At 34.8% G+C, this 19,993-nt stretch overlaps 2 protein-coding genes and 1 long non-coding RNA gene across 4 annotated transcripts; 2 read left to right on the top strand and 1 right to left on the bottom strand.

The window, feature by feature from the left end:
* Positions 1 to 5,059: 5,059 nt before the first annotated feature.
* LOC142614593 (uncharacterized) lies at positions 5,060 to 8,820 on the bottom strand. The gene is made up of 3 exons (XR_012840476.1): positions 8,722 to 8,820; positions 5,906 to 7,128; positions 5,060 to 5,570 (listed from the first exon to the last, which is right to left on the bottom strand). It is a non-coding gene; the product is annotated as an uncharacterized LOC142614593 (long non-coding RNA).
* Positions 8,821 to 10,747: 1,927 nt separating this feature from the next.
* Positions 10,748 to 19,396, top strand: LOC142615095 (beta-galactosidase 7-like). The gene is made up of 2 exons (XM_075787790.1): positions 10,748 to 10,769; positions 16,944 to 19,396. The coding sequence occupies exons 1-2, from the start codon at positions 10,748 to 10,750 to the stop codon at positions 19,394 to 19,396; spliced, it is 2,475 nt and encodes an 824-aa protein (XP_075643905.1).
* Positions 10,754 to 12,912, top strand: LOC142615097 (uncharacterized). 2 transcript variants are annotated; one of them, XR_012840652.1, is made up of 3 exons: positions 10,754 to 10,949; positions 11,028 to 12,088; positions 12,556 to 12,912. XR_012840652.1 is itself a non-coding variant. In XM_075787791.1 (3 exons), the coding sequence occupies exons 1-2, from the start codon at positions 10,854 to 10,856 to the stop codon at positions 11,136 to 11,138; spliced, it is 207 nt and encodes a 68-aa protein (XP_075643906.1). In that variant the 5' UTR covers positions 10,755 to 10,853; the 3' UTR covers positions 11,139 to 11,168; positions 12,556 to 12,912. The 2 variants fall into 2 exon arrangements, 1 of the variants encoding a protein (XP_075643906.1); XM_075787791.1 differs by having other exon boundaries at positions 10,755 to 10,949; positions 11,028 to 11,168.
* Positions 19,397 to 19,993: the final 597 nt, after the last annotated feature.

Below are 19,993 nucleotides of genomic sequence, written 5' to 3'. Positions count from 1 at the left end.
ACAAAATTAAAAGCTAAATTTAAAAAGGTCAAGCTTGAATTAGATGATTTGATTGCAAAATTGGATGAAGCCAATAATTTGAATGAGAATTTTAAAAATCAAATTTCATCTCAAGTGGACAAAATTAAGAGTTTGGAAGAGTTACTAGTTGAATTTAAAACTGAAGTTGAAAAATTAACTAGTGCCAAACTTGTTGTTGAGCCTAACTCAAAAGAAAAAGATTTTTATATTCCTCCATTTAAAAGGAATAATGAAGATTTGAAGGCTAATATTGCTAGGATAGACAAAGGTAAACAATCTGATGTTGACGCTGAAATTTCTAAACCTATGTTTAAAACTCCTCCTAGGTTGAATAAAAATTCTGAATTTGTCCCCACTTGTCATCATTGTCATATTGTTGGTCATATTAGGCCAAATTGTCCTAAGTTGAGGTCTCTGTCAACCTCTAAGGTTAAACCTCCTTCTAGAAAACCGAGTAGCTCTAAAACTGCTCATGTTTGTCACCATTATGGTGCTTTCGGTCACACTCGTCCTAATTGTTTCAAGTTGTTTCCTCATAAGCAAGTGTTCAATAGGTCTCATCCTTTGTCTAAAGGCTCTATACCTATTCTTGGTGAGTTATTAAAAACTTTGAGCTTTTTGACTCAATTTAAGGGGAATTCTAATTCCTCTATGTCCTTTAGTAGTCATACTAGGACACGTGCCTTTTCATCTTCACGGCCAAAGACTCGTGCTGTGTGGGTGATAAAGGATCCTAAGACTTAATTGTCTTTTTTTTTTTGTCCTCTGCTTTAATATTTTCTATCTAAAGTAGGACTCTCTTTGCTTGATTTCTTATCTGCTTTTGGAATCATGCATCTGCATATTTTCTTTCTTGCTTTCATGTATTTGCATCTTTCTTTCATGCTTTCATGATGTTTGTCTGTTTTTGGTTGGTTGTTTTGTTTTTATTTTGTTTTGTTTTCAAAATAAAAAAGGAAAAAATCAGAAAAATACAAAAACAGTATGTGTTTGTGTACATCGGTTCTTGTGAACCTTAAAATGGCCTTTGAAACATAGTTTTCTAAACTTTGTATCTCTTGTAACTTAGATGAGCATCTCTATGCACAACTAAGCAAGTGAGCTTTGTGGCTCTTTGTTTGTGATGAGTAAGGTTAAGTGATCTTTTGTACTTAATACTCGTATCACTCTTTTTGAAGGGTAGGACTAGAAAATCCTAAAAGAAAGGCATAAATAACCATCTCACCACTATTACCCGCCAATCATGATACGACATCTGTATGCTTTGGCATAACAAAAGTGCAACGTCAAAAGCTTAACATAATTGGGTATTTATTTTCTCTCCTTTGTATACCCATGCATGGTTTGCTTAATAAAAAGAAAATATGCAAAGAAAATAAAAGCAAAAAGAACAAAATGCTTTAAATATGATTGCAAGCGTGTTTTCTAGGAGATGTGGGAGTTATAGGATGTATCTCAAAGGTGATAGTTCCCATCAAACAGTTATGATTGTGTGTGAGTTAAAGTGATTTTCTCATATTTCAAATCATAATAACATAGAGACACTTATGTAATCTTGCGATATTTTCACACATAACACACAATATTCTTTGCTATTTTTGATACATGTGCAGGTACAATGTGATTTGACCATCACAAGGTTTACATGTGTTGACGTATGCTCACTAAACCGTCTTAACTTGTTTTTGAAATATTAAAATTGGTTAGACTTGTTATGTGTGTGTGTGTGTGTGTGTGTTTTTGGGAGCTAATTGCTTAACTCTTTGTTGATTGAGAGATGTTTTGAGAGGTTAAAATGTTGGTTGGGTCATTGGCTGAGTTGCATGTTTGATTGCATTCATATCTGTGTTTTTCTCCTCTTTGAAAAATTGTTTTCAGCCATCTCGATACCTTCTCGACACCTCTCGATACCTGGCTTATCTATCGAGCTCTTCAGTTGCATCTTATCGCAATATCAACACCTCTCGATAGCTAGGTGGATCGATCGAGATATTTTCTATCTGCTCGATAGATCCTCGACACTTTCTCGATCCATCGAGGTTGGCTCGATAGCTTCTCGACACCTCTCGATCCATCGAGATTCCCTTGCATGCATTTCTTTTTCTTTATTTTGCATTTTTTTTCCTTTGTGTCCATAGAATCTTGGTTTACTTTTTTCTTATAGGTCTATGGTTCCTTGTTCTCTTCGTTCCCTCTTTATCTATTTTCTATCTATCTCCGGTCAAGTCTTTTGGCTTTTTATGCCTTTTGACAATCGTGTCAAAAGGGGGAGAAATTTGAGAATTGAATGTCATTTCTTAGAGGGAGTAATAGACTTAGGGTGAGAACTTCATGTTAAAGGGAAGAAAGTTTTTGATGTAACTAATTTAAGGGGAGAGTTAGTTTGATACACATTGATATTGATATATTTTTGTGTTGTGTATCTTTTGGTTTTGTAACCATTTTTACATACATGATGCTTATTAAGTGGTATATGTGATGATGTATGTGTTTCACTCTTTATCTCACATGTGTTGTTTATTTTCTATTTTTATACACACGTTTCTTGTTTGTTTAACTTGTCATTGTTTTCCACATGGTACCTTGATGTGTTTTGTTTAGTGCTTTTCAGGAAAGACAAGTTAAAGCCAAGTCAAGATTCCGAACCTTCTTCTTCTAGCAACTTCCAAGGTTTAGATATTTTAGACTAAGCTTATTTATTCTGTAATCTTGAGTAGAATGTATTCTAGGACATTCAATGTACTCTTGTGGTTTTGTCACGGATTGCCAAATAGGGAGATTGTTGGGGACATACTTTTATGTAATTGGCATATCCTTTGACAAAACGCACTTTACTTGTATTTGGGTAAATCTAAATAAGTTCAAGATGATCATTACAAGTGATTAGATTGAAGACATGAAGATTACTCAAGAACTTCTCAAGAAAAGTGCAAACTGTAGGTCTCGATACCTCATTGACAAAAGCTCAATCTGTCGAGATTCATTAAAGCTTGATAAATGTCCCGATCGATCGAGCTTACAAGTTTCAGATTATAGTCAGCAACGTTTTTACTCTAAAAGGCTATTTTTTTTATGGCTTTGTATAATTTTTATTGGACTAGGAAAGCCCAAGGTTTGTGTAAACCTATTTGGAATAGGAGAGTCCATTAAGCTCCTATTTAAAGGAGGTGGAAAAAGAAAAACCTAACCCTAGAGAGCTTCATAAGATTTTCTTTTTGAAACCCTAGCCTTCTCCTACAGAAGAAAGAGTTCTTGCTGCGTTTCTTGTACGCCTTTGGGTTTTGTAACCAAGCAAAGTCTCTTGCACCAACATTGAAGATCTTATTAGTGTTTCTATGTGAAGTTGTTGCAAATCAACTACAACAATCAAATGGTTGCTGTGGAGTTAGTCACGTACTAGGATTCGTGCAAAGGAGTAAGCCGCGTACTGGGATCCGCGCAATTGATTAGTCACGTACTTGGGAGCTGTGCATTGAAAGGAGAAATTGTCACTACAGAACAAATCCAATTGGGTATTAGGGTAAGGGTTTAACTGTAGGTTGGTAAGATACTTGGGATTCATTTACTTGTAACTGCTTGTTGTGATAATAGTGGAATTTTGGGAATGGTGACCTTAAAATCACCCGGTGGGTTTTTGCTGTGTAGGTTTTCTCCATTCGTAAACAAATCACCGTGTCATTTAATTTCCACTGCATACTTAGTTTAATTGGTGATTTGCTTGTGCTACCATGTGCTTTGCATGTTAATTTGATTAATTAATAACTTGGCTAATTAATCAACTTAATTCATCTCAAGGGGTCAATACATTTTTGGCCTATCAGCTATGGATGAATCAATAATTTTTTGGCATGGGCGAGGAGTTTAGTGTGGCCTATAGCATGGACAAGGAGTTTTCTTGGTAGACCACTGTGTTTAGTAGCATGTGATCAATAATTTGTTTACTAATTGTTACAAGTGACATTACTTTGTTTTGTTGTCGTGTATCATTTTATTTACTGATGAGTGTTTTGGGTACTTTTATTGTTATAACTTATCAGGTGTAACTTCTTTAATATTGGATAGTTTTTCTAGTCCAAATTCACTACTGGCCTTTTGATTATTTGAACTATTTTTGCCTTACTTTAATTATTACAATCATCTCAATCTTGAACTGTTTTTGCCTATACTTCAAGCACTACCATATTTTTCTTGATACACAGTGTCAGGTATTGCTGCTACATGCAGTGGGGTACTGCTGTTTTTTCCCTCTACATTGGTTTCTCTGCACTGCGTACTGCTAGTATTCTGTACTCTGCACTGGGTACTGCTGGATTTCTGCACTAGATAGCTGCTGCCTGCAGCACGTGGGCTGCTGTTTTCTTGATGCAATTGCATCAATTGCACTCATTGAATAGGCTTGCTTGTGTATTTGATGGTGAAAGTGGCAATAAATACATGTGTACATAATATTATAGATGGCATCATTCATTTCTTTTGAGTTGAATATTGCCAATTGTTGTAATTGAAAATCTTAGGGTCTTCTTGGTTTTGGATGAGGGCTGTACTTATTGGATCATAAATGAATGTAGCCAATTGCTTTACTAGTTATATGCTTTGCCTTCAAGATCATATATCCACTTCATGCAAGACCCACTTGGAAAAATAGTAGCTACTTTGGTATTTTGGATGTCAGAAACTTGAAAGAAAGCATTGATTTTTTCATTCATCAAGTAAATTTTGCACCGATATATTTCTCAGCTTAACAACATGTCCAACCAATACTAAACTAACAATATTATTTCGCATCACAGAAAATTATTTTCATATACACAAATATGCACTTCCACACAACTGTACTGCACATCTATACACATAGCTCTTAGCTCCCACTATTTTCTTGAAGTGCAGGCAAATGAAGGCTGGTGGAATTTTTTATAAAGGATGAGGCAACCTATGGTGAACATAGAGCCAAAACTCACAATAAATTCAAATGAAATGGCGTAATTGCTCCACTTATAACTCCAAAAAAAAAGTTTTGATAATAAAATGAAGTAAATAGTGTTTTATTAATTGTGAACTCACATTACAAATATCACATGGCATATTGCAAAAGAGAGTAGACTAAAGTAAAAACAGAATTCACTAATTAAATACAATGCTTATTGTGCAATTTTTAAATAATTTGCAATTGTACAAAATAATTTGAATGTATTCAACATCTTAAGTCCTACTGCCTATTCAATCTAACACGTCTTTCTGCCGTTTGAAATGGTTGAGCTGCAAATCACTTTATGTCTCCATGTTGTATAAATCTTTTGTCCAAACAATGCATATATTTTTGTTTCTTTCAGTTCTCCTACTGGGTTTAACACTGATGCATCTTGATACTAAGATATTCTTTCCAATTAGTGAGGAGATATAACATGATTAGTTCATGAATTCGATCAACTCATTTTGATGAATGAGAATAGATTTTTTGGGCAGGCTTTAGTAGACCAGGAATGAATGGTCAATCCTTGAGATGCATCCCTCATATATCCTGAAGTGGCAAACTTTTCCAATCTGTTTGCCTATGCACAAGTCAGAATCAAGGCAAAATGAGAAATATTAACAAAAATAGTCAGAAGATGGTAAAATTTCATTTCTAAATAATCAAACAAAGTGAAAAACTATACACACAATATTTCAAGAATAATAAGTGCCAACAAAAATTTTGAACCATGTTTTGAACTTTAGCTTCTAAATAATTAAACCTCCAGTTGGAAAAGAGCATATAATTGTGAATCTTAAGATCCATTGTCATTCTTTAATTTTTGGTCAGAGGATGAATTAGATTTATTCAGCCAACTCAAATTGGCTTCACCAATAAAATATAAAAGTTATATATGAACAAATAGGTGCATACCCTAAATCAGTAATGACAATGCTGACATTATCTTCTGATCGTTGGTCTTGCAGGGCATATGCATTTTTAGGTCATTATAACTTCCCAAGTAAAATGCCCAACCAATTTGTGTAGATTAAAAAAACGATCATTTAATTCATTACCAGAACTGCTTAAGCCAGTGCTTCACAATTCACAAGCTAGCTAAAATCAGAACAAGAGGAAAGTTAACACTGCCCATGCTTAAAATATAAATGAGAAGAAAAGAATATGCAATTTATACAAGCTTTAAGGTTGTATGGGACCAATTTACTAAGTACTAACACTACACCTGAACATCTTCATGCTGTCGAAGTTGATTTCTAACAAAAGCAACTGCATTTGAGCTGAAAAGCAATATAAAAAATGTTAAGCAATTGCAAACCAGCCAAGAAAGACTACAATTTAAAGGACTGTCAAATTCATTATCGACAATAAAGACTACAATTCAAAAATATAATCTTTTAAGTCTTGAAGACATCAATGGGATTGAGCCATCTGTGACCACTTTACTTAGAGATCAAAGACAGAATCAAAGCTATGAAAAAGATATTAGAGATTGCTATGACTTGTAGGTCATAAATATTCATAGAACTTTGACATGTTTGATCTCCCACATTCTCACGGAAATAGGGTATTTAAACAGAGCACAAGGAAACTTATGCCTTTATTTTCAACACAGATATATTTCTAGAATCATCAAGGAAACATTCTTCTCATTAAAATGGTGTTCAAGTAGCATTGAGCACCATTTTAATTATTTGAGGAGTTCTTCACATCTGATAGGGATAACTATAATTTTTATTTTTCCATTGAACATAAAATATGTAACCACTTTAAGAATCAAATCACTAAGATTTTAAAAGGAGTCAATACAAACAATTGAAATCGACAGCAAAGCTTTTGTGTTGTTCCTAAAATACATCACAACAGACATGGAATACATGATGTATTAGGAGACAATCCTAGTCCCTTAATATCAGATAGAACTTCCACAACCTTTTGCAATTGATCCCCATCACCTGCAATGAAGTTTCACCATGTGATTTCTAGAAAATCCTCACCATACAAGCAATTTGAATATCACAAACCCAGAAGCTAGAATTGAAAACCCAAATCAAAACAAACCAAAGCAAAAATAACACAGACCCAATAATAAAAATTGATACCCAAATCATAATCAACAAAGAAAAACTCAACCAAACCTTAAAATAACACAAACCCAACAACTAAAATTGAAAACCTATAATGAGATTTAGCCAATACATACCAACAAATTTTCTTAGTGCCAACCAACCAATCTGCGAAAACAGAGCAAGATAGAGAATTCAGAGAGCTAGATTCGTCTATTTTATCCAATTTGATCGAGGGAGAAGGAAAGAGAGAGAGAGAAAGAGAAGAAAACAGTTTTGGGGTTTTAGGGTTTTCAGTTTTCTCGTGGGAAGTCTTTAGTCTGAAACAAGGGAAAATAAAAGAAGGAAAAGAAATAAATGGAGAAGAAAACGACAGTTTCATTGTTAAGAAAGTGGACAAGTGTTTTAATTTCAAAAGGGGTACCTACGGTACTGTACCTAAGATATTGTATCTAAGTTTTTCCTTATGCTTTAATATGTTTATGTAGTCTAGGTTTACATAGTTGTATGTTTTAAAGCATATTTGGATGTTAGATTTAGTTTTTTGAAGTTCTTCTCTGTTTGTTGAAACTCACGTGCACATAATCTTGGTTGCGTGAGCATGCTGGATTATGCACACGCATGCTTGTTCATGTGTGCACATTATCCTACCCAGAAACCCTAATTTTATTTCATCTGTTTTTGTTTTTGTTTTTGTTTTCACATGTAATACTTTTGTTTAGACCCTTTTTATTTGACTTATGGTTTTAAGTCTCTGTTTCGCATGTTTAATTACTTGTTTGCCTTTCACATGCTAGAATTAGGGTTTATCTTATGCTTTCTTGTTTGGATAACATAAGCATGCATTCACATGTTCATACATAATGCCATAGGTGCTGAGATGCAGCAAGGTAAGTGAGGTAAGTCAAGCATTCATATGTACATGCATATGTTTGTTCTACGAGCTTTACCCTTCTTTGATGAATATGTGTATGTAAGTCTCTATGCAATGCTTTAAATGATGATATGATTTGTTTGCTACCTATTCCTGCCTTGATTCAATGATACATGCTTCTGCCTTGGATGAGATATGATGATATGATGATAGTAACATGCTAGGGTTTATGCCATACCATGCTAGAAGGATGTTAGGTTGGTTTTAACTGTGTGCTAGATGAATGTTAGGAAATGCAATGCTAGATGAATGTTAGGAAATGCAATGCTAGATAAATGTTAGGGTTTATGATGTGATGATATGCATGATGAGATGTATGCTAGGGTTTGCGATGGGTGACAAGCATGATAAATTTATGGTTAAGGATGGTCGATGCCATGTTGTGTGCTTAGCTGAATGTTGGTGTGTGTGTATATATACAATATTGGATGTGCCTATAATAGGGTTAAAACATAAGACACAAAGAGAGGAAGCCAACTTTAGGGTTGGGCGGTTTTTGGTGCCTAACACCTTCCTAAGACTGTACCTTAACTCCAAACCCATATCTCTAATAGTGAGATAAAAAAAAGGTCTTTCCTCGAGAGGACACTATATATATGGTTCATAGACTATTGCAAAACTAGGTGACGACTCTCTATTATGCCCACATCCTATGATCAATGTGTTGTTTATTCTGTAGCCAGCCCATTGAGACCCCCCCGCCAATAGCTCTCTCATCTCTCATACCAAACCTCAGATTTTTTTTTCTTTCTTCTTGGTTTTGCCTTCTTCATCTTCTCTTCCCAAGCTGTGGTTCTCCCATCTCCATGATTTGGTGTTTTTTTTTTTTTGAGAAAAAGATATAAAATTTTTATCCAAGGAGTAAGTAAATCCATATACAAAAGGTAAGAGCTTGGGCACACACACCAGACTAGCCCAAGAGCCACACAAAAGAAAACTAGGCTACCCCAAGACCAAGACGTGGGTAACTATAGCCCCACAGTCAAAAACTTCCTTAAGTAGTTGAAAGCTTCTGATATGTCTCCAACACCACCAAAGCTTCCTTCAAGATTGCCATAGGTTGTGTCTGAACTTTCTCAAAGTTAACTTTGTTTCTCCTTCCATGATCCAGTGTTGACAAAGTTGTTCTTGTAGTAGCTTGTTTGGATGTCATTTCTCTCTCTTCCTCTCCATTTTGATTTGATTTCCCCTATTTTTTTGGTTTAGATAAAACCCATTTGCATATTGTTTGATTATTTGTTGGTTGAGGCTTGGATTTTCTTGGTTGTGGGGTTCGAATTTGTGGTTGTGTTGATGGTAGTGGGTTCTAGATTTATAGCTGGCATTGCTGTGTTCTAATTTTGTTGGGATTTGCAGTGGCTTCTTCTTCCCAAATTTGGTCTTGTTGGATTTTGTTCAAAGGTTGGTATCAGTCTTCACTTCACATGCGGGTAAAGTTTTGCCGTTCTATGCAAACTGCTAAGTATTAATTTTCGTGGGTCCCACAACTTTACATAATGTTGAGTTTTCAATTGAAATACCCACCAAGAATTTTCAATGAAACATAGAAATGAGTAAAGTTATGGGAAATTTTGAGTTTGAATTATGAGAATTAGGCAATGAGTTTGAGCGATGAGATTTGAGTGTTGAGATATGAGTGACCTCCAAACCAAACATGCCCTTAGATTTTGAAATTATTCTACTGGGTGTTTCTATTTGAGATGTAAATCTCATGTTTTCCAATAGTATTCGTCTCTCTCTCTCTCTCTCTCTCTCTCTCTCTCTCTCTTCCTCAAAATAATTCGGTAGTTATAAGAATAGGGGATTGAGATTTGAATCATAAATGTTTTCGTTAGACATACCAAAAAGTGTTAATTGAGTTACAAGGCTTTTAACAACTATATTGCATATTTTGTGCAAGAATGTTATCAAAGTATGAAATTATAAATGAAGCACAAACACTAAAGGAGCAACTAATCTTGATGAAGACAATTTCAATGATTAACGCTAGGGACACACCCCTTCCCACATCTAAATCCACATCCTCTTTGTGTGTCAACTTTTGATTGAATTTCATCACTTTCACTTGAGTCCACCACATGTACTTGAAATTATTGAACTTAATCAATATATGACACACAAGCAGGATGTAGATTTGAGTAGGTGGGAATGGGTGTGCCCTAACATTACTCAATTTCAATTGGCAATTATTACACCAAAACAAACAAGATTGTTTTGCTTTTCTCCACATTAGAAAGAAATAATAGCAAAACAACACCATTTGATTGTGGTGAGGGTGAGAGAACAAATTATTTTTAGAATAGTTTTTTTTTTCAAAAAAAAAAAATGAATTGAAAATTTTAATGTGTTTTTTGAATAATTCAATAACAATAATGAGTAGTACTTGAACATTGGATGTCTTCGTTAACAACACGGTACCAATCAATTATTTTTTGAGAAAGAAGGTACCAATCAATTAAGCTGAAAGGTTTTTTGGTAAAATTTTAATATTTGTTGATTTGAATTTTTTAATATATATGTCCTATTTTAATTGGACCAATGTCCAATCATTTAAAGGGTCGGTATTAATTATCAATTTTGGAAGTAAGAGTAAGATAATTATCTAATCATTTTAGGCATGTAATTTATGGGCTTGGGTCAAATATGAATTGGCACATACATTACACATATCACAATTCACATGCTGACATAGCCCAACCATGAATTTGCCTAAGCCTAGCCCATTTGCACCTCAATAATGTCTAGAAAAAGAACTCAATGAAAAACATTATCCACATCAGTTCATCTTCATCCCACCAAGAGCTTGAACTACCATTCTAAAAGAAAAACTATCTGTAAGCATAGGAGTCAAAGGATAAGTAAAATGGATGGGATACAGCAAGTAGCCTTGCCCATCCTTGGAATTGTAGCAGCTGCTGCTGCTACCTTCTATGCTGTTAGCTTTTCTGAGCTTAGAGAGGTATAGCTTTCTCCTCCTCGGTACTCACAAAATTAATAATTGTTTGAGACACTTCACTGATTTCTTTTGGACTTGCAGAAATCATTTAATGATTTGGAGGACTCTGAGACTGAAAATGGAGGATTCAAGTATGTGAGCTCAAGGGAGAGACGTGCAAGAAAAAAAGCAGAGAAACTAGTCAAAAGTTGAACACAGACAGCAAAGTTCTGGGCTGATGCAGTATGAGTATTTTCTTCTTTTATCACTTGCGTTGTAACAGATTCTATAGTTTAGTGTGTAAAGTGCAATATGCTTTTTATTGGTGTTATAACCATTATGATTTACCGTAAAAGTTTATCGTTATGCTTTAATTATTAGACTTCGATTATCGTAATTTTTTTTAAGAAGATGATTGTCGTAATTTGCAAAGCACTTTCTTCTCATCAAATGTTGACCGGCTTTACAAGTGAAACTAGCACTCGTTTTATCCAAGAATATGTAAAATTCGTGTGAATTGAGTGGATATGATAATGTCTCAATTAAGGGAATTTTTGAAGTAAGAAAATGAAAACGCACATACACATATAAAATAAAATAAAATTTGTAACAAAAACGAATATAAAATTATAAATAGAATCGATCGTTAAGAAATTTTAGGATATTGCCATAATTATGAAGATATAAAAGTGTACTGGTCTTGGTCTTTTAGAGGTTTTAGAAATAGGGTCATTCTACGCCTCAATCTGTAAGCTTCTTCTCTCTCAACTTCTTTCTCTTCCAAACCAACCACAAGACCAGAGCCACCACCACTACTAAACAAAACCCTAAGCAAGACCCACAATAACAGAAACATAGTATTTCTACTCCAGCCGCTCTCTGCTCCGACAGACCGTTAAGGCCGTCAAAAAGGTCACTCTCTCTTTCTCTTTTTTCTCCGACCAAGTTGATTTTAGTACTAATAAACGATTATTATGGTTTTTTTGACAATCAACGGATGAGATATATGTGAATTGTCTTAACTTTTATTCCTTGTTACTAATCCGATTATTAATTGCTCTAGTTTGGGTGTTGATTGTTTTGAAGGTTGATTTGGATTACAAGAGCTCATTAAGATTCTAAGTTTCATTGAGGATGTTGGGTTGAATATTCACCACAATGAGGTTTCTGAATATCAAATTATGTTGCTATCTAACAACAATTGAGAACCAAAACATGAGATAATTATTGTCTTATTTTGTATGACTGACTTGCCTTGGTTGTTTTAATGAGTTGGCATGCTCTTTGCATGGACGACTCAATCATGGATTTAAAAAGAAGGCGGCATGCCAAGTACTTGAGGAAAGTTTTTATAGAATTTCAAATAAGGGTTTCTCTCAACCTTTTATTTTGGACCTCTGTCCTTGGAAAAGGCATGCCAAAAATGGAGTTGTTTGTTGTGTTGTTTCGAGAAGGCATCAACTTTTTAAAGCTTGCATTCGTTGTTTTGTTTTTTAATGTATTTGCTTTTAGATTGTTATCACGCCATGGCATGATTTGTTTCATTATGTATTCTTAACGTTTTGTGGACAATGGGAAAAATATTTTGAAGTTTTTGTGTGATACTGAGCTTGTTTAATTCATTTTGCAGTGGCGTTGGATTAATTAAGTTCTATTATTGCAGCTGGATGGGAATTATGTCATTTATTCTTAAACTGGGTGGAGTGATGAAGATTTTACCATCGAATGATGAAGTACTTTGTTGTCTGTAAACCACATATTAATGGGTGTTTTGAGGAAAGGGTTGCCAGTCATTTGAATCAAATCACTTAAAATGCATTTTACAAAGTTTTATACAATTTGTTTTCCTAAATGGCAACCCTCTATTCCTTTAAGGAGCTCCTTCTTCTTCTTCTTCTAAACCAAAATAACTGCATGAAAATACTTCAAAATGACCAGAGACAATGTACTTGAGGGTTATGATAGTGTGATAGCTTTGAAGGACTCATCAAGAAATACAAGAGATAGATTATATCTTAATTGCTTTTTTTTAAGTGGTCATCCACCACATCATATTATTTATGATACTAATACATGTCTTTCTCTTTACTATTGATGTTTCTCTATTTCTCAATGTCCATTCCAATAAGAGCTTATGCTCTCTCTCTCTCTCTCTCTCTCTCTCTCTCTCTCTCTCTCTCTAAAGACCGAAGCAACTAAAAGAAGACAAGGTGATAGATTATATGGCTTAGTTTCAACTACTAGTAAATGGGTATTGCTTACACTAAGGAGTTAGTGTGAGCTACTGTTAGCCACCCATGTGAATGAACAAAGTAGAGAGATGAAAATTGACCTTTTAACAGCCAATTATGTTAAAATTGGACTTACCAATATGTTCTAGGAACAAATACCTTAAGGCTTGAGAATGAAGAGCTTGTAGAAACTAAAAGAAACCTAAAAACATTTTTGTTGTGGTATTGCATGTATATAGTAGTAGGTCAGTTTGCAACTTGCACCTAACACCCTCATTAAACTGATTTGGAATTACCAATAAGTTCTTGGAAAACAAATGGAATAACAAAAGAATTAGAAATAGAATAACAAGAGGGTGCAAAGACATTATGGTCGAAATAAGAAACTATGAACAAACACAGAGAGAGAGAGAGAGAGAGAGAGAGAGAGAGATTAGTGCTTTTGTGGCACTGATATGTCTTCAACAAAGAAAACCTTTCATTGCTATTAGGGCTCTCTCAAACTTAGCTGGTGAAACTCTGGTGACTCAAATGAGACTGACACTTATCATTATGGTCAAAATGATAAATTATAAATGACAAAATTATTTTGTTTAAAATATTTAAAAGGGTCAGATTGTTCGTTTTTGGTAAAATTAGTTAATTGAGCTTAATTGTTTTCAACTTTACTATTAGTAATTTTTTTTTTGGACTAATTTTTTAGAATGTTTATTTTGTTTTAGATTTTAGATCTAAATTTTTTTTAACAACTTTTAAAAAGAGGAAATACTAGAGTTACAAATCTTTTCACAAATTGCTATTGTGATGAGCGGTTATTATTAAGTAAAAAAGTGATGTCAATGGTGGACTCAAATGTAAAAGTATTGTTAGATGTAATACTAGTGCTATCCAATGTGACGATGGAACTATCAAATGTGAGAAAAAAAAATAGGGTACCACCGAATATGATAAAAGTATGGTCAAAAGTGACATCAGTATTGGCTAATGTGATAATAGAACTGTTAAATGTGAGAAAAGAAAAATAGGATACCATTGAATGGGACAAAAGTACAATCAAATGTGATATTGGTACTCCCTAATGTGATAGTGTAACCATCAAATGTGAGGGGAAAAAAAAAGAAAAGAACTACTGAATGTGACAATAGTAAATTCACATGTGATGTTGGTGTCACACAATGTGAGGATGAAATTGTTAAATGTAAGAAAAAAAATAAGGGTATCACCAAATGTGACAAAAGAACAGTCATATGTGATATTGGAACTACACAATGTAAGGATGAAATTGTCAAATGTGAAAAAAAAAATAAAGGAACCACTGAATGTGACAAAAGTATAATCACATGTGATGTTGGTACTGCACAATGTGAGGATGAAACTGTCAAATGTGAGAAGAAAAAAAAAGGGAACTACCAAATGTGACAAAATTAAAGTATTATCAAATGTGATGTTGAAATTGCATAATGTAATGTTGGAACGGTCAAATGTGATGTTTTGGTAACTTAATATAGCAAGTTGCTTACTTATGGGTACCACACCTCCTAAAAAAAGTGGTATTGTAGAATTGCCCAAAAATTAATTGTCAAGCACTGCACTTCTTCTTGGCCTCATGTGGAGTGATGTAATTAACAACTCATTTGATGATCAAATTCAATCATTTTGCTGCGCCTAGGCAATAGGATACTATTACTATAGGAGACTTCATCACATTGAGTAGTGCAATTTCTGAGATGACGGTCTTTCTCTTTAAAAGATTCCTATAAGATAATAATTTAAACATTCAATTTTCATGTGAATTTAAATGGGTCAATACAATTTACATGAAACAACCCAAAACAGTGAAGGGGTCTGTAAAGTTGTGATTTACAACTATTTTGTGTTGGCTTTAATTTCGTGTCAAATTTAATTGTAATTTTTTTCAATCTTTTGTACCCTGTAATTTATGTTGGATTTATTTGTAAGGGTTATGTGTGAAAGAGAGTGTGAAGACTCAAGGCAACATTGAAGACTAAAGAAGTTTTTGCGGGTAGCTTGCGAGTAGCATTCCCTTGAAGTGAAATATGTGCTCAGCACATGACTAGAATGCGAAGAGTTATGACAGATAGTGACAGTTGATTTTTGCGAATGTCTCACGGGTAAGGCCTTCCCGCGAGATACCTTCGAAACAATTTGTTTTGCTATTTTGTCATATCTGCTTCATTACATCCTCACACATACTATATATACTATTATTACCCACATATTGAGAGGAGTGCTTTTAGAGATAAAACCCTAGCCACAAACCCTAGCCCAAACACTTATCACACTCATACTGAGTGTAAAGTGAGGTTTTGGTGCTGTTGGGAAGTATTGGAAGAAGCCATATGTTTGGTAGATGCAATCGGGCTAAATTGCGTGATCCGGAGAGCTAGAGAAGACAAGGCTTGACAAAGTCAGTTGGTAGCAAGAGCTTAGAGGACTCGAGTACATGGGGTACACTAGGCTTAGAGGGTCTTTTGTTATTCGTGTACTCAACTTATTCTCTAGTGGATTGATTTACCACTTGGAGGGCGGCAAAGAGGTTTTTCGTTAAATTCTTTGGTTTCCTCTTCGATAATACACTGGCGTGTTATCTTGTGTTTGCATTCTTCTTTCCTACTCTTTTAGCTTTCATTTACTGCTGTGTTTTGATGAATATGGCTTAGAGTAGTTATATTGTTTGTTTGCTCGCATTTACTCTATTCCATACTTAATTTAAGTTAGAGTAAAATCAACTGGGCCGTTTTTTTTTTATAATTTGGGGGTCTAAATAGCTCTTGTATTTTTACACATATTCAAGCTTTTAGGGTCTATAAAATAAAGAATAGAACAACAACTGCGTATCGATTGTGTATATTTTGTGGATCAAAAAATATATTGATTTTTACCTCAAAGCTCTGGCCTTTTTTCCCACCTAAATCTCTTAACTATTTTCAAGAAATGTGCAAACAAAGTATATTTGACTGTGCACGTGTGACCAACCAAAAAAGAGGTGCTGAGACTCGAGAAAGGTACAAAAAGAACACAAATTCTCTATTATACTTTTTATAATTCACTTTATGCTTTATCGGTCATAATATGTTATGTGTTCAGATTTTTGTTTCTTAATTTTAAAATTTGAGAATTTTATATAAAAAAAAAAAAGTAAAGATCAACGCGTAAGTGATAAAAAATAAATTATTAGATGTCATGCTAATAAAAGAACTATATAATGAAACTTTCAATTTTTTTAGAAATACGTGTGTGGAAATACGTGAATGTTGTTTAAAAAATGAAAACATGTGTTTAAACACATGTACCAAATATACCCTTAGAAATTGAAAACAGTTTTTTACATGTTTTTAGTTTCTTTTACAAATTGAGTTTTGAGAACAGTTTTTGTTTTCTGTTCATTTTGGGTTGCTAAATAAGTTTTTTAGTCTTAAAACTTGTTTTTGAAAACAGAAAATAAGAGGAAAAAATAGTTACCAAACATAATAATTTGGAGTCTATAAATCCTAAAAATAAGTTTTGGTAATAACAAAAAAACAATCATTACCGAGTCCTTGTCAAATTTAGAAATTTGCATATTCCTGTAAGGGTGTGATTGTTTATTTATGGATAATTTGTAACTGATAACTGTACGAAAATTTTGATATGGATAACAATAACTACCATAGAGTTTATAGTCAGGGCTAGATTCCCTATATAAATATGCTCATTAGCCATATAAGGAAAGGACAAAGTAACAAGCTTTAAGAGTTTGTGAAGATGTCTAGATATTGGACTGAAGTTCTTGTCATTGCAAGTTTGGCTTGCCTATATACATGTTCATTGGGAGCAAATATTTCATATGATTCAAATGCCATAATTATTAATGGAGAGCGGAGGATTATATTATCGGGCGCAATCCATTATCCACGCAGCACAGTGGAGATGTGGCCTGATATTATTCAGAAGGCAAAGGATGGTGGACTTGATGCAATAGAATCATACGTCTTCTGGGATCGCCATGAACCTCAGCGTCGCAAGTATGATTTCTCAGGAAATCTAGACTTTGTCAAGTTCTTCAAGTTGGTTCAAGAAGCTGGACTCTATGCCGTTCTACGCATTGGTCCTTACGTTTGTGCGGAATGGACCTATGGGGGTTTCCCTTTGTGGTTACACAATTTGCCGGGTGTTCAGTTAAGGACAGATAATGAGGTGTACAAAAATGAAATGCAAACATTCACAACCAAGATAGTGAACATGTGCAAAGAAGCAAGTTTGTTTGCTTCACAAGGGGGACCAATCATCATTGCACAGATAGAAAACGAGTATGGGAACATCATGGGTCCTTATGGAGCAGCAGGGAAATCCTACATTCAATGGTGTGCTAAAATGGCTGTATCCCAAAACATTGGCGTCCCCTGGATTATGTGCCAACAATCAGATGCCCCACAACCCATGATCAATACTTGTAATGGTTTTTATTGTGATAATTTTACACCAAAGAATCCTAAGAGTCCAAAAATGTTCACTGAGAATTGGACTGGATGGTACAAGAATTGGGGTGGCAAACACCCTTTCAGAACTGCTGAAGATGTGGCATTCTCTGTTGCACGATTTTTCCAATCCGGTGGAGTTTTCAACAACTATTATATGTACCATGGAGGAACCAACTTTGGACGCACAGCTGGAGGTCCATACATCACAACTTCTTATGATTACAATGCCCCACTTGATGAATATGGGAATTTCAATCAACCTAAATGGGGGCATCTCAAGGATCTCCATGCTGCCCTCAAATTGGGAGAAAAGATTCTTACTGCTGGCAATAGGACTTCCAAGCAATATGGCAACAACGTTTATCTGACCACATACACAAACGCTAACAATGGGAGCAGATTCTGTTTCTTGAGCAATTCAGATGGTTCGCATGATGCCAATGTTGACTTGCAACAAGATGGCAAGTACTTTGTGCCTGCTTGGTCTGTCAGCATTCTTGAAAACTGTAACAAGGAAGTGTTCAACACTGCAAAGGTTAATGCCCAAACATCAATTATGGTTAAGAAACAAGTTGGTAGCAGCCGTCATCATAAACGGCTCTCTTGGGTGTGGGCACCAGAGGCAATAAAAGACACACTAATTGGAAAAGGTAGATTCAAAGCGGATCTACTCCTTGATCAAAAGCAAACAACAGCTGATTCTAGTGACTATTTGTGGTACATGACTAGTGTTAACATGAATGGAAAATCATCTTCTTTGGAGAATGTGACTTTGCGTGTAAGCACCCAAGGTCATGTTCTTCATGCTTTTGTTAACCGAAACTTCGTTGGTTCTCAATGGGGCACAGATGGTAAATACAGTTTTGTGTTGGAGAAACCTGTATCTCTAAAGCCTGGGACTAACATTATAACTCTACTTAGTGCCACAGTTGGATTGGCAAATTATGGTTCCTTCTTTGATCTTGTGCCTGCTGGTATAGTGGGGGGTCCTATAGAATTGATTGGAGCCAATTCTACTTGGAATATATCAACCAACCAATGGTCTTACAAGGTAGGATTGAATGGTGAGGCCAATCAACTATACAATCCAAATATGGCCCATCTGAGGAGGTGGAAAGCTACTCAAAATGTTCCTGTAGGGAGACTTATGACATGGTATAAAACCACTTTCAAAAGTCCTTCTGGTACAGATCCTGTGGTGGTGGACTTGCAAGGTATGGGCAAAGGTCAGGCTTGGGTGAATGGAAAAAGCATTGGACGTTATTGGCCTTCATTCAATGCTGATACCAATGGATGCAGTGATTCATGTGATTACCGTGGAGAGTACTTTTCTGAAAAATGTGTGACAAATTGTGGCAATCCAACCCAAAGGTGGTACCATGTGCCAAGATCATTCCTCAAGAATGATGGAAACACATTGATTTTGTTTGAAGAATTCGGTGGAAATCCTCTGAATGTGTCTTTCCAAACTGTCACGACTGGAACCGTGTGTGGAAATGCGTATGAGGGCCACGAATTGGATCTTTCATGCCAAGGTGGGCAAACCATCTCAGAAATCAAATTTGCAAGTTATGGGGACCCTCAAGGAAAGTGTGGTTCATTCAAGAAAGGCTCTTGGGAGGCTAGCAGTAGTTTCTCTGTGGTGGAAAATGCATGCATTGGGAGGGAAAGTTGTTCTGTCTCTGTGTCATCTGCAACATTCGGAACATCCAACCTTGGCAGTGTCAATGGAAGATTGGCAGTGGAAGCTGTCTGCTAAGTTAATTAACTTCACCCATCTATTGTATTTCTCAAATTTTATCGGGCTATGTTTGTTTCGCACACTGTGTTTTAATAAACTGAAAACATGAGTTTAACGTTAGTTAAAGACACGTTTTTCAGTTATAAAAACACAGACACAACGAAAGAGTTTTTACCAATATTGCACTCTCAATCATCACTCTTATTCTATTTTTGTGTGAAAGAGTTTTTACCAATATTGCACTTTCAATCCTTTCTCCAATTCTGTTTCCACCTTTTTAGCATGACATGTTGCTTATAGTTATTTCTTTTTCTAAAAAGTCAACTTTTAGCTGCATTTCGGTGATTCATGGCACTTCTATAAGCTTTTGTAACAACTAGCAAAGCACTTGTGCAATGCGCAATACTTTAAAATATATATCATGGGAAAAACTTATATAGAATGTTCATAGAATGTTTAAATAATAACATAAAGTAATGTCGTGATAGCATAAAAAGTTTTTGTTGAATTAAAATAATTCGAAATTAAGGGAAAAATTAAAGAATATTTTATTTTAGTCTCAAGAGAACAAAGAATTTAGGCTATAGCATAATAGTCATAGAAATTAGACAAAGT

Source organism: Castanea sativa, chromosome 11 (assembly GCF_040712315.1).
Source record: "Castanea sativa cultivar Marrone di Chiusa Pesio chromosome 11, ASM4071231v1".
In the NCBI taxonomy this organism is placed as follows: Eukaryota; Viridiplantae; Streptophyta; class Magnoliopsida; order Fagales; family Fagaceae; genus Castanea; species Castanea sativa.
Note: the sequence above shows the minus strand (reverse complement) of the source record. Positions and strands in the feature narration are given on the sequence as shown.